Source organism: Rhinolophus hipposideros (genome assembly GCF_964194185.1).
Source record: "Rhinolophus hipposideros genome assembly, chromosome: 23".
In the NCBI taxonomy this organism is placed as follows: domain Eukaryota; kingdom Metazoa; phylum Chordata; class Mammalia; order Chiroptera; family Rhinolophidae; genus Rhinolophus; species Rhinolophus hipposideros.
Genome location: NC_138069.1, coordinates 23,816,572 through 23,840,921, shown reverse-complemented (window position 1 = coordinate 23,840,921; position 24,350 = coordinate 23,816,572). Strand labels below are relative to the sequence as shown.

General features: G+C 45.9%; 1 protein-coding gene and 1 pseudogene across 5 annotated transcripts; one reads left to right on the top strand and one right to left on the bottom strand.

Moving 5' to 3' along the window:
* Positions 1 to 24,298, bottom strand: SMIM3 (small integral membrane protein 3). 4 transcript variants are annotated; one of them, XM_081036101.1, is made up of 3 exons: positions 24,173 to 24,298; positions 21,957 to 22,030; positions 7 to 1,370 (listed from the first exon to the last, which is right to left on the bottom strand). In XM_081036101.1, exon 3 carries the CDS (start codon positions 1,357 to 1,359, stop codon positions 1,177 to 1,179), a length of 183 nt encoding a protein of 60 aa, XP_080892227.1. In that variant the 5' UTR covers positions 1,360 to 1,370; positions 21,957 to 22,030; positions 24,173 to 24,298; the 3' UTR covers positions 7 to 1,176. The 4 variants fall into 4 exon arrangements, with proteins under 4 accessions (XP_080892225.1, XP_080892227.1, XP_080892228.1 ...); XM_081036099.1 differs by lacking the exons at positions 21,957 to 22,030; positions 24,173 to 24,298 and adding an exon at positions 15,717 to 16,920 and having other exon boundaries at positions 1 to 1,370; XM_081036102.1 differs by lacking the exon at positions 24,173 to 24,298 and having other exon boundaries at positions 21,942 to 22,007.
* LOC308491946 (small ribosomal subunit protein eS25-like) lies at positions 8,436 to 8,942 on the top strand (annotated as a pseudogene). The gene is made up of 2 exons: positions 8,436 to 8,444; positions 8,534 to 8,942. The product of its transcript is annotated as a small ribosomal subunit protein eS25-like (transcript).
* Positions 24,299 to 24,350: the final 52 nt, after the last annotated feature.

Genomic DNA, 24,350 nt, shown 5'->3' with positions numbered 1-24,350 from the left:
GCTCGTTCTAGTACTTTATTGGAAATTGATGGTGTACATCAGTGAAATCAGATCAAAGGAAAAGCATCATTTTCAGGATAATAATACCCTGATATCTGTGCTATCTTTTTACATAATTGAATAAATCCCAGGATGCTCCTGATTTTGGTCAAAGAGCTTGAGTAGTGCAGAAATCTCTCTCTATAAATATTAATCATAGCATCTAAAACAACCATCATTGATTTAAGTTAGTTCCAAAAGTCCTGGGAATAGCTCTTAGAATGTAAGTCTGTATGTTGGGTTGGTGGCAGTGCTGGTGGGAGGGAGTGAAGGAAGGACACATTACACTGTGAAGCTAATTACAACAGGTGCTGAGGCAGCTTGCGTGTGGCACACACAGGGGCTAGGGCTGGAGATTCTGAAAGCTGGCCGGGGAGCTCAGCTACCCTGCACTTCCCAACATGGCTGGAGTGGCAAAGCTATGAGACTCCAGAAAGGGTTGTCCCAGCTCCCTCGGCATTGCCAAGCAAGGGGAGAGCCCTCCTCCAGATTGCACAAAGGCAGAGATTTCTGGCACAGACAAGGTCCTGGAAGTCGCACCCAGCTCCCACCCAGCTCCCTCCCTGTGTCATGATCAATTCTCTAGCAAATCAGGAAACTTGAGGGAGTGGCACCTCAAAGAAAACAACTGAGCCAACACGCTGCTGGCCCCTTGGAATGAGAACACGCACGGTGCTCTTGCTTGGTTTGACCTGAGGGGCACTGGCCAAGGCAGCTCTGCCCCCAGCATGTCCGTCACCACCTTGAAGGCCGCCAGCAGCAGTCAGGTGCTTTGGTTCTTCAGAGCTTTCCAGCACTCAGCAGTAACACCTGCACATGTGTGGTGGTTTTCTTGCTCACACATGGTTTTAACGTCTACCCAGCCACTGGTTCTCCCAGCCCTGTGAGGTAGGAAGGGCACGGATAGTGAGCCCCATTGGAAAGACAAGGAACCTGGAACTCATAGGATTAGGTCCCGTGACAGAACTCACTCAGCTGGCCAGTGGCAGACTCTGCACCAGAACTCAGGTCTCCTCCCCCATGTCAAGCTCCAGAGTCCAGGCTCCAAAGTCCCTCCTGCTGCTTTTCGGAGGAAGGGAAAGAGGCTGGGGGCGGGGCCGCTGTCCTCACCCCGCCCCTGCCCCTCCTGGGAGGGTCTCACACAGCCCCGCTGAGGACAGGATGAGTCCGCATGCGATAGATGATGACGGCCGTGGCTGGGCACAGCAACAAGGAGGTCATGATGACAACGGTGGCCAGGATGACGAGGACAATGGCCCAGATATCCAGGATGTGTTTGGGGAGCACAACTTCCACGGGGACCTGGCTGACGACGTCCATGCTGCCTCAGTCTGCAACAGACAGGAAGGAGGAAATCAGTGTTTTGTGCGCCCTCCCTGCCTCCCTCCTTGGAAGACAACCTGCTCCAGGAGTCAGACACTTGGGTCACTTACCAGCTGGGTGACCTTTACGGTCCCCCGATCAATAATAACCATGGCCTCATTTACCGAGGGCGTCCTATGTGCCAGGTGCTCTGCCAGGTACTTTCTATGTATTAACTCAGCCCCCACTTCAACCACCAATGAACGCTGAGATAGGGATGATTATTGTGTTTATTTTTTTCACTTCTTGGCCTTTATCTTCAGTTGTTCTCATTTTACAGATGAGGAATCCAAAGCCTTAAAAGATGTCGACGTCAATGTGCCAAAGGAAGTGAAGCCAGATGGGTGGGACTCCAGAGTCTCCATGTTTAACTATTACATGACGTTACTGCCAGTCTGTCCCCTCCCTTGTAAAATAGGAAATTCCTTGCTTTTGGCCCTGTACCTCTTCTCCCATTCTGGGGTAACAAAACCCCCTCTTTTCTGTGAAGAACCGACCTACTCCATGGGGTTTAGTCAGGGCACTCACCTGACCACAGGGATGGATATGTGACCTAGGCTTCACCATTGCAAATCTCCATAGTCTCAATTCAGGGACAGGAAAGTGACCCAGTCTAGGGCGGCCAGAGTCCTCACAAGGCTTTTATGCACAAGCTATTGGAAAAGATGATTCTTTCTGCTGGGATGGTAAATTGAAATGGTGTGAGTCTGGAAAGGACAGGCATGGGGCTTTCTCACCCACACATAGAGAGCCTGTCCAGAGGTGGAAAGAGAACTGAAGCCTTGATAACCGCATTTGGGTACCTCAACCCAGCCCTATCTGACGCCACCTGCAACCTGGCACATCCCAGGTGTATAAGCCTATAATTCCCTGGCTTTGCTTAAGCCTTGTCAGTTTGCTTTCTCTCACTTGCAGCTAAAAGAGTTCTGATGGTAAAGTATGTAAATCAGTTGTTCCCAAACTTGTTCAATTCACAGCACCCTTAGTGCCTTAGTAATTTCCTCACAGCACTCCAGGCCAAAAGAAATGCCTAGCAGTTCCGTTTATTACATAACTGGGTTCAAACAACTTAATAAGCATTTATGTCCTAACTAATTGGTAGCTGTTTGAAAAAAATAATAATACGCACAAATTGAAAGAAAAAAATATTTTTATTTCATTCTTAACCAATTACCGACTCATGGGATGCGTGTAACCTTGGGCACGGCATAACTTTTGAAACCTTGGAGTCGGGTTGGACAATGCCGTGCTCACTTCTTACTCCACCTTCAATTTTGCGAGTACTTGCTGTATCATGGCAACCGCCAAAAACTTAGCTTCACAACTTATAACATCACCAAAAGGAATGTACTGCGATTAATGTTAAACCGTAAACTATCTTGAGCTAGGAGGTTACATAGTGTCTGAGGGATGTCAGATATCACTATTCCTGTCAAAAAATTTAAAGATCTTGCAGCCCCCATACACACACTTTTCCAGTGAGTTCATCACTGTGGCTCCCAGGGCTCAGTGCACAACCTGAGAACCACAAATGTTAGCACATTCCCCTGCCCAGCGGGTGGAACAAATTACCTCTGATGGTTCCTTCTGCATCTAATATCTTTTTAATTCTGTGATCCTAGGTCCTGGGCAAAATTCCCAATTCCAGTCCTATTTCCTGCTTTTCTACCTAACCAGTAACTTTTCCTCTCGAATGCCTTTGGCTCCAGGCCCACTGTTGCCACTCTAAGTAGGGTACTGATTACCATACCCAAAGGAGAAACCCCAAGATGGACATGCAAGAATGTTCATTTCTGCAGTGTTTGTTATAGCAACCAACAGAACAGAAGTGTCCATAAATAGTCAAGTAAAGTCGGGTATCTCCATGGAATGGAGTACCATACATCAATTTTCATTTATTCATTTAACAAATGTACACCAAGCATCGTTGCAGTATGTTATGAATAGTAACTCAATAGCTATTAAAAAGAATGATGAGCTGCGGTGAGCTCTAAACTATTTTAAGAGGAAAGAAAATAAAGTGTAGGATAATGTGTAGGATGATTCTTTTGGTTCAGATTCTGTAGAGTGAGGTAGATAGATAGGTGAGGCTATATAAATGAAAATTCTTTTATGACGGAAATGACAGTGTTACTAGTGATCACCTTTGGGGAGTAAGACAAGGAGGGGAAGGTTTTGCTTTTCATTCTTCATGTTTTTATACTGTTTGAATTTCCTAAACATGGGCATGTATTCCTTTTTTTAAAGTTACTGTACATATATAAAAATTTACTGCTGCTGTTATTTTCATTGATATTATGTAACACCTGCTAATTGCTCATAGATTCTAAGATCCGTGGGGTTGGGCATAGGTTTTTCTGGTCATTGGAAGCAGCATAGATGAGGAATCCCTGGAGCTTAAGAATTTGATATTGTCAAAGAAGCAACCCCATTTTCTTTCTTTTTTTTCTTCTTTTCTGGATTTTTTTTTTTGTTCTGGATTGTTTTGATCTGACCAGTCTACTCAGATCTAGGCAAGTCCAGGATGAAGGAGAAGCGTCTGCAGAGCAAGGCTCCCGAGGGCCTCAGGGGTATCAGGCTGGGGAGAGGCATAGTCTGGCCCTACCTCAGCCTTAGAAACGTGGTCACTTTCTCTGAGGTCTTAGGTACAGAAGCATGAGTCACAGACTCACGCACAGCTAAGGAGTGTGGAGGCGAGGGGAGAAGTCATTCTTTGTGGTCTCCTGATTACATCAACAGCTAGCTCGCCTTGGGCCAACAGAACCCCACAAAAGCTTTTTCCCGTAAACCCATTAACATCAAACTGTCTCTGTGACTCCGCATGCCAGGAATACATCATCTCCCTGGCTGATTTTTGTAAGCAAAACCTGTCATTTACAGGAACTCAGCCTTCAGAGCTCATCCATAACCAAGAATCATGGAGCACTGAAGCTAGAACCAGCCTCATTTCACAGATGGCGAAACAGGTCCAGAAGTTTTCAATCCTCAGACATGTATCTTCTAGTGGGCTGTTCCTTTCTACGTAATAGGGGTTCCAGTCACTTCTAGCTCTCCCCACTGGGAAAGAAAAATTTTGTCCCCAACGTAAGAACTCCGCAAAGCATGTGTTCAGCATCTTTAATGGCACTCTGGAAAAATTTACTTGAGACAAAGCAGGACTCTAAGCTGCTGCTAGCTGACTTATGTTTGACCTCTGTTTGGCATCTGGGTACACTGGCTCATTGTGACGGCTCATAAAACCCTGTTTCTTGGTGCATCTAATTAATAACCAGAGATCAATCTGCCTACTGTTTGCTTTGCAGATATATTGCTTGTTATTTCTGATTAATGGGTCACATCAACATAATGGCCCAAACCATTCGTGTCACAAATTTAAACTTATCACTGATAAAAATATGATATTTTTTCTGACCAAGGGTGGTAGACAGCAGTCAGGCGTAAATTCCTGTCATTTTAAACTGGCATACTTTATCTATTTGTCTCATTAATGAATAATAAACTTTGACATATGTTCAACATAAATTTGTCTAAGGAACTGCGTTAACACCACTCTGAACTGACAAAAGAAGAAGCCACTTGTATCCCCAGCCCCTGACACCATCCAGGCCCTACACCACCAGTCCCAAGTTTAAGCAATTTAGACAATTCAGTGGAAAGTTTAATAATCCCCAAATGACTATTTTGGGTCCATTAACAAGACCAAATGTAAGGGTAAAAAAGTGTAGTTCCTCCAAAGAAGGAAAACCTTGCACCTTCTCCAAAGGTAGAAAATTGATTCCATTTATCAAATACTGTACTTGGTCCAATCTAGGAAAGAAAGGGAGTGCCCTGCTGCCTGCTTGACAAACATCAAGTTTGACTTCTGGGACCATTTTTCTAACCAACTAAAAGTCCTTTTGAAACAATAAAAATCAAAAGAAAGAAACAATGTTCTCGTCAGTTCCATCTTATGGCAAATTTTCTAGTTCCAACAAAAAAATATAGACATTTCATAAATTAAAGTTTCCTACAAGTCAGGAGTTTTAGAATAACTAAATTTAAGGTGACTAATCTGTGCTATCTACCTAACTTTCAGTTACGAGGCTGATTCCCCAGCAAGCAACTTTTACCTCTCCGACAGAGCAATAGTGGTTTTGGTTGAGCACTACTAAGTACTTGCTATATGTAAGATACTCTCTTAGGAATCACCGTTATTTACTCAGAAGACATAGCACTTTTACTTCCCAGAAGCGCAGAGAAGTGTAGTATCCCTCCCTCTTGTTTCTTCAAACACAGAATCACACAAACCAGCATTTCTTTCACAACTACCAAGTACTAAGTATTGTGATAGGCCTTGTCCCAGACATCAACTTATTTAACCTTCACGATAACCCTGTGCAGGATATATTATTCTACAGATGTGGAAACTAAAGCTGTGAGAGGTTAACTGGCTCATGATCGTAAAGCTAAATAAACAGATTCAAACTCAGCTCTCCTGAGCCTGTGTTCACCACTACCTAGAGCCATCATCCATACAGACCCAGGAGAGTGAGCGTGGAGTATGCCAGAACCACAGCTCTTTTCTAAGTCCATGTCAGACTCTTATTGCTTTTGTCCAAAGGCCATTCTAGATTTAGAGAATTGAGAAGAGATAGCAATCTACAAAAATCAAGACTTTTACTTCCAGTATCCAATGACAAACTAGACAATTTTAACCAATCCTCTTATTGAGGACAACTAAAAACATTGGACCAAAAAAAAAAAAAATCTGCTTGAAGGCACTAAGAAATGATAAAATAATGAAGAATTACCAGGCTAAGACCTGGGAGAAGACAGAAATCCAGAGTGGTAAGCCTGGCATTTGAGGCAGCATTTCTACTAGCGGAGGATGGAGAGTAAGCAGTATTTCTGACAAACTCAGGAATTCAGAAATTCACGACTGTGAAGACAGGGAGAATAAAAGCCCTGCATTTTGATGTGGGGCTTCAATGAGCACTCTGAGTAATAAGAACAAACTAAAGGCCTACCAATCCCAGAGACTACAAGCAGCTTTGCTTCATTTCATTTCCCTCAAACTGAATTAAGGTACTTCCAGGTTGTCAGTTGTCTGGCAGAAGATAACCTCTATCCTCTCTATCCAAGACAACATCACAATAGGCTTCAGTTTCTTTATTTAGATATAATGTCCACTATATAATCAGAAATAAGCAGGAATGGAAAAAGGCAAGAGGACAAGAACAGATCCAACAGAAACAACAGACAATACAAAAAGATCCACAGGGCTCCAGATACTGGAATTGTCAGACAAACACACACTTTAATAACCTTACTGTGTCCAAAGAGAAAAAAAAAAATCCGAGATTGAGAATTTTGACCTAGAACTATAAACTATAAGAAAACAAGATATTTTTTTTAAAAAAAAGAACCAAATAGAAATTCTAGAACTGAAAAATACAATAATGGAAATAATGGAAACTGTGAGATTATGAATACCGTGTATGTATTAAGCCACTGAATGTGTGGTGATTTGTTATGGCATCAATAGAAAACTAAGATTGCAATTTTATATCCTACTGGGTTTGTTCTGGGTAGATGAAACTTCTACAAACGAATGGTATTCTAGAATTTAGACACTATGTAGTTTAAACCACATAACCCACCTTTCATTTTACAGACTGAAGACAATGATTTGCCCAAGGTCACATAGAAAGTTAATGGCACCATGGAGGGGAGAACTCAGGCCTCCCGATGTGCAGTGCTCTTTTTAATTCCATCGCTATCCCGTTTGAGACAGGAGTTGGGGAAGAAAGTGGCGTCAGGCTGGAGAAAGCAGTGACAGAAAATAAACTGATGTAAACAGGGAGAGCCAGCCAAGCTTCTTGATTATACCCTTTTACTATGTACAAGTCTGGGGGGGCACTTTGAGGCCCAGAGCCCTAAGCAGCTTCACCACAGGTGAGGCAGGTGAGATGGTTTTCCAGGAGCACACACAGACTCCAAGAGCAAAGGAAAGAAATGTCCTGTCAGAATCACTGATGTATGCAGTTCCACCCTTTACATTTTATCTCTTTGATTTAAGGCCCAAATGCAAACAAAGCTAGTGAAGAAGGTGATGGCTGAGGCTTGTAACTTATGTATTCCTCACTGTGGGTAAGAACATCAGAGAAGAGAGGCAGAGACACTGGAATCTTACTGGCACTGGGAGATTCCACCAATTGGAAAAGCCCACAGGCTTGTGGAAGGAAGGAGTGGGAGAGGAATGGATAACTTCACTAGGTTCCAGCTCTGCCCAGCAATGCCTTCCCCCAGCACAGCTTACTTCTCCTCACCGAATGCCTTCCCTCTCTACTCAGTGGTGTAGGTACTGCACAAACGATTCATCAATCCACAAATCCCAAGTTCCTACATTCTGGGAGGGTGATGGACGCTCTTCTGGGTAAAGACAATCCAGGAGATACTTCTGGGTGGGAAATGGCAGGGAAGTCTTTCCTTTACACTCACACTACAGAGTAGTGACAAAAACCCACGCTGGGAGGCCGTGCAGCTCGGTTGTAAATGTGGCTCCACCGATTTCTAGGTGACCAACCTTGAATAACTTACTTAAACTTCCTAGTGCTTCCATTTCCTCAGCTGAAAAGAAAAATAAAAGTGGGAACATAATAGTATCTGCCCCATAGGCTTAGGAGAACTCCATGGAGTTCTCACACATAGTCCTTAGCAGTGTTCTGACACACAGTAACCAGTCTACGAATGTCCATCCTATGATTAATAATTCCTGGCCGTACGTCAGGTCTCGCAGACTGAAGCAAATATCCTCGCCTCCTTCAGCTGGAGTTTGTTCACATCCCTAAGTCTTTATCAAAAAATATGATAGATGATTAATCTATATTAATGATTTTTTTATTAGTTTCAGGTGCACAAGACAAAGTAATACTTAGACGTTTATCATTTATATCCCTCACACTGTGTGAGCCCCCCTCCCCCCTATATTAATGATTTTTTAACATCAACTAGCAGCATGCTTGATCTACCTGACCCATTCCTCCAGTCCAAGTATGAAACTGGTAGAGTAGCAATGCAATCTAATTCAATAAACATTTAGGGCACTTTGATTAAACACGGGGATCAAGGGCCTTTTTGTCCGACATCTTAGCAAGGCTGCAGTTGCAGCCACTGCTCTCTGAACTTCGCCGTGCAGCCCAAGGACGTCAAGAAGAAGAAAGATGCTGGAAAGTTGGCCAAAAAAAACAAAGACCCCGTGAATAAATCTGGAGGCCAGGACAAGCTCAATAACCTACTCTTGTGTGACAAAGGGACATATGACAAACTGTAAGGAAGTTCCCAACTACAAGCTTATAATCCCAGCTGTTGTCTCTGAGAGACTCAAGACCCGCAGGTCCTTGGCCAGGACAGCCCTTCAGGAGCTCCCTAGTACAGGACTTATTAAATTAGTGTCAGAGCACAGAGCTCACATCATCTACACCAGAAACACCAAGGGTGGGGCTGCCCCAGCTGCTGGGGAAGATGCAGGAACGACAGGTCCTACCAACTGTACATTTTGAAAAATGAAACTTTATTAAATTAAAAAAATAACCCACTAGGGATCGAGCAGTGGGTGTAGAGATAAATAGTGTTTGTTCTTAAGACACTTACTCTCTCCTGAAGGAAAAAGACATTAATTACAGTCGCTAATTGCAATACAGGGCAAAGAAGTGCTACACTGACGGTCCAAACCACATGCTGCTTCCAGACAAGAGGAAAGAAGTAGAAAGCGCATGGACTCTGGAGTTAAGAGCATCTTGATTTGAATCTTGATTTCTACCCTTATAGGAGGTGTGACTTTGGACAAGTTATTGAAAATCTCTAAACCTCGGTCTTCTCATCTGTAAAACAGGGGCCCTAAAAGCACGACCTTGCACGATCCTACTGTGAGAATAAAGTGTGGCAAAATGAATAGAATCCTGGAACATAATAGATGCTCCAAAAATATTAATCCTCATTCTTTCGTTTTTGTCTAAGTAAAATAGAAGGCTTTACAAAGAAGGGGGCCTCTGGCTATGGGCTTTGAAGATAAGTAGGAGTTCAAAAGGAAGAAGTGAGGGGAACGGCAGGATGACCAGAGTCGACATCATCAGCAAAGCTCTGAGGTGAAGCTTTGTGGTGTGTGGGGAGCATACGAGTGTACAGCTTGTGGCTTTGACGAGAAGCCTACCTCTTTAAGCTTCAGTTTCATTTGTAAAATGGGAATAATTGTCAATAATGAGAGTAACTACTTCACTGGGATAACGTGGAAATGGAAGGAACTAATGGATGCGAAGCACTTACTTAGGACAATGCCGAATACATAGTAAGGGCTTCATATATGTTCAATTGAGCTAGTGAACACAATACAGCTCCTAAGTTCAAAAAAGTTCAGAGGCCCGCCACTAGTTTGGGTGCCACGAATGCTGTGAATCTGATCTAGGGCACCACAGTGATAGTTTCATAAATAGCCTTTGATGATCTGTCCCAGTTTTGACCTTCCACCGGAAATGCACACCCTACACCTCTGAACTGCAGCTAACAGTTAATTTTTGAGAGATCGCCAATGGTTATCCAACCGGTTTTACCGCCAAGGAGTTCACAGAGGAAGAAGGCAATAAAAGAAATGACTTCCTGCTGGCAGGCAGGCTTAATTATCCCAAAGTGGGAGAAAAGGCAGATAGAGGCAGGTGGCTTCCTGTAGGTGTGGTCTTAGTCCAGCACTGCCAGAGCTCTGCGTAGACAGTACTGCTGCTATTTCATTTCCACCAGACATGGGGGGCGGGGAGAGGGCTGAAAGGAGGCAACTAGAACCAGCTCTTAGTCACTGATGCTGAGCTGTGTGTCTTTAAGCCCCTTGCAGAATGTGAGCGGTGAGGCTGACGGTTCCCAAGGCAGTAGACTTGGGTGTTTACCAGCATCACACAGCTTATAGGACCCTTATAAAGCTCTACTCGCGGAAGGAGCTGGTGAGATTGTCAGAGAAGAATGGAGCAATGAGGCCAGACAGAGAGAGCAACTCAAATACCAAGAAGGAGCCCCACTGGGGTACCTAATGATCTGGGTCCCAAGTGCTGGTCCCATTTCAAGGCCTTGGTGATTGCTGTTCTTTCTTCTTAGAATGCTCCTCCCCCCAGATCTTTCTTTTCAACATCCAGTGTCTCAATGTCCATGATCTCAATTTAAACGGTACTTCTTTGGAAAAACCTTTCCAGACCCACCCTCACCCACCAGCCATTCTCTGTCTCACACCTTGTTTCGTTTTCTTCACACGCTTTCCGCAACCTAAAATTAACGTGTTTGTTTGCTTATTTGTTTTTATTGGCCATCTCTGCCTGCTCACATACAAGCACAAGGAGAGCAAAAGCCTCGTCTCTTGTTCACTTGCTGTACCCTCACTCCCTATCACAGGCCCTGGCACACAGTATGTTCCCAATAAATGTGACAGTGGTGAAGGAATGAATGTGGGCAGACTGGGGAACTTCACATTTGAGCTCAACTCCTAGAACTTAGTTGGTAGAGGTCCAGAAAGGATCCTCACCCCTGTGGAAAGTCCAATGACTTTAAAAGTCAGAACCCTATCTCTAAAATAAAACAACATCCTCTGATTTGATCATTTCCTGTGCTCTCTGTCCATCCAGGAAGGATTATGGAGACCTCTTTCTTTTTCAGTCTACCCGGTACATGCCAGGGATAGGAGGGCTGGCCTTTCAGAATAACATCCTCTAGGATTCCCTCTTGCTGCCTTTCTTGGGCTGGTGAGCTTCAATGTGAGGTCTGATTCTCTGCGCTCAGGAGCTGGGCGTTGAGGTGGGTGTAGGGCTGTAGGATGGAGTTTCCCAGGGTATGAATCTCTTTGTCTCTGTTCTTAGAAGAAGACAGGGAGGCTGATAAAAAGGGAGGGGATTTCCCATGCCCAATTCAGTGTGAAAAGGCCGTCCCAGCTCATATTTACACTTAGATATAAGTTCTCCTCCCATTATGTGAGAGTTAGCCTCAAGCATTTACCAACCCAGCACAGAGTCCGTTCCACGGGGGACTTCTGTTCCAAAGAAAGGGGCCAGAAGAAGGGATGGGCAGGATACACATCTATCAAAAATGTGAAATAAATCAAATTGGAGGCATGTCTCCAATGACCCAAGGTCCCCGAGGAACACTCTGTTCTCATTTTACCACAACTGGCTTCTGTCTCCTCCAAAATTCTTAACCGTCTAAAGACTTGTTCTCTGCCCGAGTTTCTATCTGCTCCTCTGTGACTGGAAAGATGGAAAAACACCAGGATATTTCAAAGAGATCAGAAAGCTGCCAGAGCTGTTCAAGACTGCACGTACCATCTGACCCAGCCAATACCGAGTCTTAGAAACCAACAGGGAGCTAGCAGAGGAGAAATGCAGGCCAAATCCACAGCATCCTGTTTAAACCTCTACCATCCATCATTGTTATTTGCCAGTGACTAAGTGCCTGCTGCTGGCTGGCCCAAAAAGAAGACTCTCCAGGACATGGGCTGTCGGGGGGGGGGGGGGTTCAGTGATAGAGTCGCAAGGGCACCTGAGTGTCACCAATCCCGCCTCGCTGGGCGTGATAGGCGGAATAATGGCCCCTCACAGATGTCCACGTCCTGGTCCCTGGAACCTCGAATGTGAAAAAGAAAACATGACTCAGGATGGAGTCAGAAGAACAGAGGAAAAATGATTAAAATTAAGGACTTTGGGATGGAGAGATGACCCTGGATTAATCACACGAGTCCTTACACGTGAAGAGGAAGGCAGAAGAGCGAGCCAGAGAGAGCTGACATGAGAAGGACACGGCTCGTCAACATGCTTGCTTGGAAGATGGAGGAAAGCAGCTATGAGCCAAGGAATGCAGTGGTCTCTAGGAGCAGAGAATGACCCTCAGTTTATAGCCAGCAAGAAAACAGTGACCTTGGTCCTACAACCACAGGAACTGAATAGTGCCAACAACTCAAATAAACAGGGAACTGATTCTCTCTTAAAAACTCCAAAAGAAATGCCGCCTAATGGTACCTTGATTTTATTCTAGGGAGACCCATACCAGATTTCTGATCTATAGAACTGTGATATACTAAATTTGATTTTTTTAAGCCATTAAATTTGTGGTAATTTGTGGCAGCATTAGAAAACCTATAAATTGTGTGATCCTGAGTAATTCCTTCTTTCAAACTGGGCCTCAGTCTCCTGTCAGTCAACTGGAAAGGATAGACAAGGTGACCTCTAAGGGTCTGGCCACCTTTCCAAGGCTAACTCTGCTCTCCTGACATCCTGTCTCCCCGAGAGCCCTGCCCAGGTCCAGAACAGTCCTGGGTTGAAGACCATTAAAGAAAAACTAGAAAGCAGTGAAGGGAAGAGAAGATTAATCTTTAAAAAGCCCCAATGTGTTTCCTAAGATGCCACCAGGGCACTCGAAAAGAAAGGTCTCTTGTTTTGCCATGCGGTACTTCCTTGACCATAACACAGAGGACTGAAATGGGAAGGCTGGGAGAGCAAGATAAAAGCTTCACAAACAACGGGCAGAGGCTGTGCAGAGTCAGGAAGGACTCCCCGGCCTCGTGGAGGTTACGTGCAAGGTCCTGATTATCAATATCTACCTGGGACAGGGGATTAGCAGTAGTGACATGTGTGTCAGAAGTGTCATCATTAATTGAAACCCAGTTTAGTTTTCTGTCTTTTCTTCTCCCTCCTCCATTTCATTTCCCCTGATCCTACATAGTGGGTCACCAGTACTTCACACGCCCAGTTGGCCAGTTAAAGTCCAAATTCATAAAATAAGGAAGCTATATCTGTATACAACTAAGCAATTTAAAGTCCATGGTTTCAAAATGAATCTGGTTTGCTGTAATGTCATGTGCCAGGCAATTATAACAGTGACCTGTTCCCCTCCTGGCTACCTAATTCCTGGATATACACCACTCTCACCTGACATTGTCTGTTTCCCTAGTGAGTTGGAGAGGACTACGGTCCCTGGGGATTCACTAGCCCACTGGCTGTGAAATTCTCACTTAACCTCCCCTGGGTCACCCTGCAAGTAAGTGACAGAGACAAGATCTGAACCCAGACCCCCCCCCAATTCCAATAGATTCAGAGCGTTGGTCCTGGAGCCAAACTGCCTGGGTTTAAATGATAGCTCTGCCGCTTGCTTCCTGTGTGACCATGGGTGAATTGCTTACTCTCTCTGGACATCACAGAAAGGAAGTGGCAGAGCTGTCATTTGAACCCAGGCAGTTTGGCTCCAGGACCAATGCTCTGAATCTCATTGGAATTGGGGGGGGTCTGGGTTCAGATCTTGCCTCTGTCACTTACTTGCAGGGTGACCCAGGGGAAGTTAACTGAGAATTTCACAGCCAGTGGGCTAGTGAATCCCTAGGGACCCTAGTCCTCTCCAAAACGGATGTAATCATGGTCCCTAACTCATAGGATTGAACTAAAGACTAAATGAGTTAATACATGCTTAGAATAATGCCTGGTTCATAGTTAGCACTCACCATATGTCAAGTATGATTATTATTACATCATTCAGTTTCCCTGGCCAATCAGGGTGGGGGTCTGCAGGGTGTGGTAATACCAACATCGACTCCTGTAAACTGAGTGTGAGTACACGTGTCCATCTTTGATACCCACCACAGCCAGTCGTGGCGGTATGAGATCAGCTCATACAAAGTTCCTCTTTTCTTGGAGATATTTCCTTTGTTTGTGTGTTTAACCCATGGAGAAGAAACAGAAGCACATTGTTTTAAAGAAGGAATAGAACATGGTGGGGAAAACATCTGAAGCTGTGACTGCCTCTACCCCTGGCTCTGCCATACCGGGCTCACTGTGTGACCCGACCACATCAGAGCCCCCAGAGTCTCTCATTTCTTTTATGTCTCAAACACCTCACCACAGCTCAGTGATTCTCAGCCTGTGCCAGAAAGGGAGAATTCCCCAGACCTTTCCTGTAATGGAAACCACAGTCTGGACGCCCTGCGAGGTCAGTGTTTGGAAGATTCGGTGGAGCATGACTTGAAACTTCCATAGCGTGATTCATCACCCTGGGACAGCTGGAAACAAGAGGTCCCTGCTAGAGCGGAGAAACACGTCTCCTTGGCTTTTTCAGCTGTTACTACAGACATACATGATGTCCTGAAGCTCAGCTGGGCTATCTCGGACGTGCTCAAGGATTGCAGAGTGGCCTGCATGACACAAAAGAGCGTATCACGCTTAACCACAGCTGTCCATCTGTTTCACCTCTGCTTCCTCACTTTACAGATGGGAAGGCAAGGTCCAGACAGTGGGAATGCCCCAGGCAGGTAACTCAGAGTGTCTCCTGACTCCCCAGGAACTGTTCTTCCCACCCCCACTCCCACCCCCGACCCCATTCAGGCGTTCACGCTTGCTGACCGCTTACCCCCTGCAGTGGAAGCACAGATCATAGCAGGTGTGCAAGGAATCTGATACGAGAATGAGCAGCTTTCACCTCAATAGCCTAGAGCTCTGCGGACTCCCGAGAAAAGGCACAGGCAGGAGCCCCGGGGCCCAACAGGACCAGTGCTGTCAGGACTCAGGCCGACACAGTGGAGGAGCAGCAGTAAGAGCCTAGCCTCACCACCCAACCAAAACCAGAACCCCGGACGGTCGTACAGGTCTGTACGGTTCACTTCCCTCACGGCTTCACTCGTGAACCGTGTTGAGCACCTCTGTGCCAGGCCGTGTGCCAGGTGCTCAGGGTGCCTCAGTGATGAGCCTAGCGAGTCCCTGCTGTCAGGGAATTTGTGGCGGGCACAGGGTACAAGAGCACCAGCACCCGGAACAACCAAGTCCTCAGTAAAGAGGTGGAGGGAGGAGAGGAGGGGGCCTGGAAGGATGGCTTCTCTCCAAGATACTTTGCACACCCCTTTCTCGCCTGATTTCTGTACGCAAAGCCTCTCTTCTCCGTTTCACAGATGGAGAAACAAGGCTCGGAGATAGGATGGTGAAAGCGCTAGTGTGACAGACCAGGGCTGGAAGCCACCACTCCTGGTTCCAAACTTCTATGAGAGCCTTTGAGCAAAGCAAGAGCGACAACCGGACAGAAGCCTGTCTCCTGCGGGGCTGGGGCTCACCCATCCACGCTCCTGCCTCCCCAGAGGCCCAAGACCGTGTGTGGCAGGCAGCTGGCACGTTAAGAGCTGAGACAAGGGGAACAGGGAACTGCGAAAGTGATCAAGGGAGAAATGAAGAAGAAGAAGGGATAGAAGAGGGGCGTTGGGAAGGCCCTGGGGTAGTAGGGGCGCGCGAGGACCGGAGGGAGCCCCACGCACGACCCCCAATGGCCCCACTCACCCCGGATCCGCAGAGTTGCTTTCAAAACGCGCGGCCCCTGCCGGGTCTGCGGGAAGTTCCTGGGACGGGAACGGCTCCCGAGCTTCTCGGCGCCCCCAGGGCCGCCCGGCTCGGGCAGCGGGAAGCGGCCCCTAGCCCTGGACTCGAGGCCCAGAACGTGCCCGGCTCCCCGAGGCGCGCGCAGCACGGCCGGGACGCACCGCGGGGCACCCCGCGCCGACCCGGTGGCTCTGGAATGCGCTGCCGCCAGGAACCGCCCCGGAAAGCCGGGGCCCGGGGCCGGGGCCGCAGCCACCAGGCTCAGCTCCTCCCCCCGCTCCCCGCGGGCTGCGAGGGAGAAAGAAGCGAGCGAGAGACAGAAGACCATGAAGCGTCGCTCGGTTTCCCCTCGCAGCCTTGTCACGCGCTCGCCGTGTGGCCCTGAACCATCCCTTCGCCCGTCGTGGGGGCTGCGCTTTCTGTATTGTAAACCGAGAGGGCTGGCCTAAAACGTGTCCTCCGAGAGCCTTTCCAGCGGTGATCTACACATGGGAAAGTCTAGCCAAAGGGTTTGGGTGGAAGAGCTCCTGCTTTGCAATGTACTGAGTATAGGATCCTAAGAAGAGGCTTTCCCCTCGCTGACTGTTTCCTTCTCTGTAAACTGAGGATGATAACATCTGTCTCCCAGCCCTGTCCAGAGGACTGACTTAGAGGTCCAGCGTGAAGCTAGCTGCTTGTCTGTTGTCACGTTTCTGAGCATCCTGTTTATTTAGTGGTAGCAGTGAAATGGCCCAATCGCAGGTGATCAATGGCCCATTAGAGTTCAGGGTCTGAAGAGACCTCGCATGCCCCCCTGCCAGTGCAGGCCCAGCTTCCACACAGGACAGTCAACTCTGCGATTTCCTGCCCGCCTCTGTGGTCCAACCAGTGACCAGGACTCCCCGTCCCATCTTGGCACTCACAAACTTTAATTCAGTCGTCCAGAGTTCTTCAGTCTTTGTCTTCTGACAAACAGGAGCTCAGGCCTTGAGCATGTCCAAAATGAAAAGAGAAAATTAAAAACGATCTAATCCAAATGCCTCCTTTTACAGATGGAGAAACTAGACTGAGACTCAGAGAGGTTGAGTCACTTCCCAAGGTCACCATCTGGCAATTGTCAAAGCCAGATTAGAACTTGGATGACAGAGCCTAAATTCTATGCCACTCTGCACTAACAATTTGGGGTAGGGACTGATTTTTTCAGGGCCTTAAGTTCAGAACTCTGGTTGCAAGATTTTCCTTTTTCTATCACCAGCACCATTTGTGGAATGAAGATGCTGAGAGAAAGATGAGAGGTCAACTAAGGCTTCTCTTTATAGTTCTGGGGTTGTGCCTAAAGGCAGTGCATGCTTGAAAATGTATTAGTCATAGTTCTCCAAAGAAACAGAACTAGTTGTGTGCGTGTGTGTGCGTGTGTGTGTGTGTGTGTGTGTGTGTGTGTGTGTGTAAAGAGAGAGATAGATAAAATAGAGATTGATTTTAAGGAATTGGCTCATATGATCGTCAAGGCTGACAACTTCAAAATCCATAGGGCAAGCCAGCAGGCTGCAGGCTCAGGGAAGAGTTGATGCTGCAGCTTGAGTCTGAAGGCCATCTGCTGGCAGATGCCCTCTTCATCGAGAGTCATCAGTCTTTTTTCTTAAGGCTTCAACTGATTGGATGAGGCCCACCCACATAATAGAAGGTAATCTGCTTTACTCAGAGTCTACTTATTAAAATATCAATCTCATCTAAAAAAACATCTTCATAGCAACACCAAGACATGTTTGACCAAGTATCTGGATACCATGGCTCAGCCAAGTTCACACATAAAATTTGTGTTCCCTTCTGGCCACCGCAACTTGAAGGTAATTATGTGTCTAGAAGATAAAATTCCTCTCAACTTCTAAAACAGACTATAGAAAGACAGAGTTGCAAGAAACCAAGCTGTTTGGTCCAGAGATGGGGGCACTAGTGTAGACCGTGGGGACCCTGAGCAAACCTCTGAGGTATATCCTGGGGCAGAGGGAGCTGAGTTGAGGGCCAACCGAGAGCTAGTGTCAGTGAAAGAGAGGCAGGTCTCAGCTCACTGTAATGTCGTGAGCTCCCTGACACTGGAGGCATGCAAGCAGAGGGACGTTGTAGAGGATTTTATTGGAAAGGTGGTAGGGCTGGGGAGACAGAGGGAAGTGGGTGTACCAAATGGGCACAATCCAAAGGGCACTAAACCAGGCCTTCTTATCCTGGCTCTAGCACAAGTTTGCCAAGTAACCTTCAATGAGTCCCTTCCCCTCCCTAGGTCTTTAGACCCCAAAAGTGTAAAGAAGGGAATTGAATTAATGGAAAAGGAAGGGTTCTGCTCTGTGGCTTTGAAGTGGAGTGATGGTCATGTGATCTCATGAATGTGCTTATAATTATTTGAATCAATTCTCATGGCTTAATTCCAAAATGGTCCATTATCATACAATCATGCAGCTGAGAGAGAAGAGAATGCCTATTACTGGTAGATACATTCAGTCCAGTCAGTCTAATTTTTGAGGAAATGTGGTCTCAAGAAAAGAATATATACGCGTATAATAAAAGCCCTTTGCCTTTTCCCCCCAAAGGATTATTTACTTTAAAAACACTTCTTCAACACTTACCATGTAGCAAGTGTTTCACATATATCATACCATTTAGTTCTTGCAACAATTCTACAATGAAAATGTTATTAACCCCCGTTTTACACATGAGAACATAGGAAAGGAAATAAGTTAACTTGGCTAAGATTACCTAGCCAGTAAGTGGCAGAACAGCTTCTAAATGTCCTACACCTAACTGACTCTTACTGAGTTAAGTCCTCTCTGTGCCTGTCTTTTACCCTATGAAATAGGCTAATTCCTGCTGCTAGTGCACAGTGCAAAATGCAGACGCACAATCACTCCATTAGATACATGATTATGATACATGGTAGAGGACAGCAACTGTGAGAATCAACAGGAAAAATTGGGCACCTAAACAGTGATGTTCCATTTTAGAGAATATTGGTAAATATTGCTTATTTACTTTACATATGCAGGTAAGTTTGATTTGTCCTTCTAGAGTCACCCTCCACACACTTCTCCATCCTGCGTTGTGCATGGGGTGGTACATCTGTACCACATGTGGCCCACAACAGAGGGCCCTGTAGCAGGCACTGTCTATGCCCTGCCCAAATTGCTTGGACCTCACCCACTTCAGTTCTCCCCAGACTTCTAACTGACAGTACCTGCGTCTTTGTGTCTGAGGGCTTTCTCCGAACCCACAGACGGCCAGTCTACCAGCCTGGCAATCCAAAGTACCCAAGGAATAACCCATCCTGGGGAGTGGCCCTCAAGCAGACTTTAGGGGCACAAACGCCCCAACTCCCTCATCCACTGTTAGAATAACTCTTTGGCGTGTTTACATTGTTTTCCAGAGTTTCTCTGTGGGCCTAAGCTCCAGTCACTCTCTATTATAGGGGGCCTAATAACACAATCTTATTGGCTGCCTTCTCTTCCTGGTATCACTTCCTCACTCCTCTACTGATGTACCAAGAACCTCTCAAATACATTTTCACTTAAACTTTTCACTTCAATAGACTTTCCCTTAAAGCCTTGTCCCATAGTCTGTTCCTGAGAAACCCAAACTAAATTAGATTTCCTTGATGACTGGCTTCCTGTTGGATTCCGCTAAGAAAGAAGTGCCTGCAGGAGCTGAGGTATGTCGCATTCTACGTTCCACCCCAGAGTCTCCCAGAACCTGGCTCTGTCCTGGACCCAAAGGTCCAACTCCTGTCAGGGGGACCTCTTCACCCAGCTCTCAGTCTCCAGGTTCCAGGAAGTTAAATGCTCCTTACCCTTTACCTTTTCAGGCCTCAGGCCTGAAAACAGCATAAACAGCACCCCACCTTCACTTGCCCTGCGGCACTGCTGTATTCCTTGTAATTACTTTCTACCCCACTTACACTTTTGCAAATGGTCCCTTTATTAAACTTCTCTCAAATTCTGATATTAGCCTACTATCTGCTCCTCTTGGTACTTGTAATTGTAATGAGCAATTAGCAGGTTTGATGACTTCTGGATTTGGCCTCAGATTGTTGGCGATTAAGGATACATGGGGAACCCACGAGGCAATGACAGGATGGTGGAGGTGACAGAGATGGAAAGACAAGAGCACAGAACAACAAAGGCTGACTTTTAGGATGGTGGTAATGGAAGGTGGGTATATTAGTTACCTGTTTCTGTGTAACAAAATATCTCAAAATTGAGCAGCTTCAAACAAACATGTATTATCTTAGAGTTTCTGAGAGTCAGGAGTCCAGGAGCCACTGAGCTAGGTGGTTCTAGTAGTAGACAGCTGCTCACAAAATGGCAGCTTGCTTTTTCCAAACGAGTGATCCAAGAGATCACCCAAAATAACAAGAGAGCACCCAACAGAGAAACCACAGACTTTTTTCCCCCCCTTTTATAATCTAGTTTCAGAAACGTCATACCGCCACTTCTTTTGTATGCTGTTGGTCACACCGACCAACCCTGGCACAAGAATATACAAGAGTATGAATACCACTGAGGCTTAATTTGGGGGCTGCTGTCCACAGGTGCTCAAGAGTAGTAAAACATCCCATTGAACTTCCCTGTGAGAGCAGAAAGATTCACAGACACCGACAGCTAGCTCAATCTAAAAGGGCTTCCCAGAAGCACAGATGGGAATGTGGGCAGGACTGGAAATCCTAATGACCCAAACATATAAAAAGGAATCAACTTAGTGCTCATTAAGTAAGCTGGAGAACCAGTGTAACTTCAGACAAACTACTTCCTCTGTCTGAACCGGTTTCCCCACTTACAAATGAGGAGATTGGACTAAGTTCTATGGCCTACTAGCAAATACTTATATAGCAACTTATGATGTTCTATACCCACTTTAACTTTTATTAATGCACTTTGCCTTCACAGCAACGGGCAAAGTTTGTTTAGAAGAACCCTTGGCACCATTCCAAATGAGCTGGGCTCTCTCATACATCAGCCTCTCCTTCTCAGCCTGAGATGGAGCTCTGATGTGATTCATGTGTTTAGCAACAGACTGGCTCTTCCTCGGGGCCTCTTGTGAAATACGCTTTCCTGTGTGGTAACCAGAATGCTTTGTGATTTGGAAAAACGTAGAGACTCAACAAGTTAGCTTCATCTCCTTCTTTCCATGATGTCTCAGGGAGAAGAAACAGATAGCCTTGATAATTTCTGAGGAAATAAACTTCCAGTCGCTGAATTCAGCCAAACCATGAAATGGATTCTCCTCTGGCCCAAAAGGGCCTCCCTGGTGCCTGACTCCAAACTACCCTTCATATGGCAGTCTATGTGCATGACTTCCCAGAGGTGGGCGTCAGGCTCTACCTTCAAACTATAGTCAGAATCCCTGGGCCAGGCCACTGTCATCTCAGGCTTGGCTCACTGCTGCTGTCATCTCCAAACTGAGCCCCTGTTTCTGTTCCTGTCTCTCTATAGCGTCCCCTCTCTATAGCGTCCCCAAACAGCGTCCAGAGGGACCCTTGTTAAATGTAGAGCATGTCACTGCTTTGCTTGAAATCCTGCAATGGCTCCACACTTCCTTCAGAGCTCCTGAGTCAGTTGTGAATGCCCAGGGGCAAACGTGCAGGAGGAAGAGATGAGTGGACTAGACAGTGCATGTCCCTGAGTGTGTTCTTACGAGCCAGCAGTTCAGGGCTAGCGTTTGCCTTAAACACTAACAGCAGTTGGGTAACAGCTGCAGTGGTTAACTCAAGCTCACCCTGCGCTTCCTCTGTCCGAAAGTAGTGGATGCCTAGCTCACGTCTCTGCATCCTCAGCAGAGCACAGAGGAAGTGTTCCATGGTGCCACCAAACTGATGTTAGCTTCTGGTTAGTCTACCAAGCACAGAGAAAGGAGTGTGAGGGGGCGGGACAAGCGTTGGTTAGGCTTGAGGTATATTTGAGAATTCCCACGGAAGCCAAGGGGAGAGCATTCTGGAGATGTGAAACTCATGTGCCCAAAATGGGAAATGATGCAATTCCAGCCAACTTCCAAAGCAAAATTAAACAAGTTATCCATTAGCCTCGCTTTCCCTTTCATTTGCTTTCTTTTCTTTTTAAGTGTTGTTAGAAAAGCAATCAGTTTCCTACTTGGGCATGGATATGAATTGACTGATGTGGTGTGCAGGAAACTGCATTTACGGAATTAGAGAACAGAATATGGTACCAGAAGTGAGAAAACCTGTGGGTATGTTCCTTTGACTTCCTGGACCTCAACTGGGTAACAGCTGCTCCTCTGGACGTCATTTTCTCCATCTGAAAAATACAGGGATTGAACTAGGATCTTTCTAGTACATGATGATTCTAAGTCATTCAGTTTAGTATACGAGGTCGCTATAGCAGGCATCAACACACTCCAACCCACAGCTGCTGTCTGTTTTTGTAAAACCTGCCAAGCACCACCTTAGCAGGCTGGCCCTGGAAGCCTTGGAAACCAAGCCAGAAGTCCTCCTGCATTCCCTCTTTCTCCCTCTGCTCCCAGTGCCTGTATTCATGCCAGTTCCTGTGCTTTGCTGCTGCCCAGGGCCCATGTTAGTTGCTATCTATACACTGGGGACTATGTTACTGGCGATTACAGTGGAGGCTCATTCAGCTTAAGAAAGAAGGAAATCCTGCCATTTGCAACAACATGGATGAACCTAAAGGACACGATGCTAAGTAAAAGGTGTCAGACTCAAAAAGACAAATACTGCACGATTTCACTTATATATGGAATCTAAAATAGTCAAACCTATGGAAGCACAGAGATAGTGGTTGCCAAGGCCTGGGGGGCGGGGTGGGAGGAAATGGAAAGATGTTTGTTGGTCAGAGTACAAAGTTTCGGTTATGCAAGACAAATAAGTTCTGGAGAGCTAATGTACAACAATGTAACTATAGTTAGCAACACCGTATTATATACTTGAAATTTGCTAAGAGGGTACATCTTAAGTGTTCTCCCCAGAAGAAAGAAAGAAAGGAAGGAAGGAAGGAAGGAAGGAAGGAAGGAAGGAAGGAAGGAAAGAAGGAAGAAAGGAAGGAAGGAAGGAAGGAAGGAAGGAAGGAAGGAAGGAAGAAAGAAAGGAAGGAAGGAAGGAAGGAAGGAAGAAAGGAAGGAAGGAAAGAAGAAAGAAAGAAAGGAAGGAAGGAAGGAAGGAAGGAAGGAAGGAAGGAAGGAAGAAAGGAAGGAAGGAAGAAAGGAAGGAAAGAAGGAAGAAAGGAAGGAAGGAAGGAAGGAAGGAAGGAAGGAAGGAAGAAAGGAAGGAAGGAAAGAAGAAAGAAAGAAAGGAAGGAAGGAAGGAAGGAAGGAAGGAAGGAAGAAAGGAAGGAAGGAAAGAAGGAAGAAAGGAAGGAAGGAAGGAAGGAAGGAAGAAAGGAAGGAAGGAAGGAAGGAAGGAAGGAAGGAAGGAAGAAAGGAAGGAAGGAAGGAAAGAAGGAAGAAAGGAAGGAAGGAAGGAAGGAAGGAAGGAAGGAAGGAAGGAAAGAAGGAAGGAAGGAAGGAAGGAAGAAAGAAAGAAAAAGAAAGAGAAAGAAAATGGTAACTGTGAAGTGATATGTTCATTAGCTTGATTGTGTTAGTTCAGAATGTATATCAAATCATCAAGGTGTACACGTTAAATGTATATAAATTTTCATTGTCAATTATGCCTCAATAAAGCTGGAAAAAAGAAATTAAGAAAATATGCTGGAGGCAGTATGCATAGGAGTAATGCATGCAAGCCGTGGAGCCAAACAGAACAGAGTTCTGTATTATTTATGAAACCTTAGACAAGTAATTGTAATTCTGTGAGCCCCCATTACATGTGCTGTCAAATAGAGATAATGATAAAACCTGCCTTTTGGAGTTTTTGTGAAACTTAAATGAGACAGCGTATATAAAGTTTTGACACAGTGTCCTGCACTCAAGTGCTAAGTAAATGTCAGCTAATATTATTCAGTTTCGTTTCTTCTCAGTCACCAGGTAATAATACAATACTAGTACAGTGAGAAAAGCATGCCGGAGAACTGATGGCAGGTGACATGGGCTCCAGTCTCTGCGAGGCCAGTTCTAAGTGGTCACTTTACACACCTAAGCCTTAGTTTATACATTAGAAAAACCTAAATGACACCTAGTGCCATGGTTCATTCATTAACTTCATTCCTTCATTAATCAATGCTTATGGAAAGCCCAGGGTGAAGCAGTCCTCTCTTACCCACGGGGCATTCGTTCCAAGATCCCCTGGAGGCCTGAAACCGCAGATAGTACAGAACCCTATATATATGATGTTTTTCCCTATACACACATGCTTTTCACTTAAAGGAAGCACTTTGCGGCTTCTCTGTGGCATATCCCAATTGTCAGCATCTCAGCATCACTCCTCTTGCTCTTTGGGGCCATTATTAAGTGAAATAAGTGCTACGTGAACACAAGCACTGCACTACCTTGACTGTGACGTCGGTAGGTCGGATGGCCAAGCCCGCTGCTGAGTGACTGACGGGCGGGGGGCGCGTGCAGCGTGGATAGGTCGGCTCACTTCCCGAGTGGGACGGCACGGGATGAAGCAAGACTCCATCACGCTGTCCAGAAGGGCACACGATTTAAAACTTATGAATTGCTTAT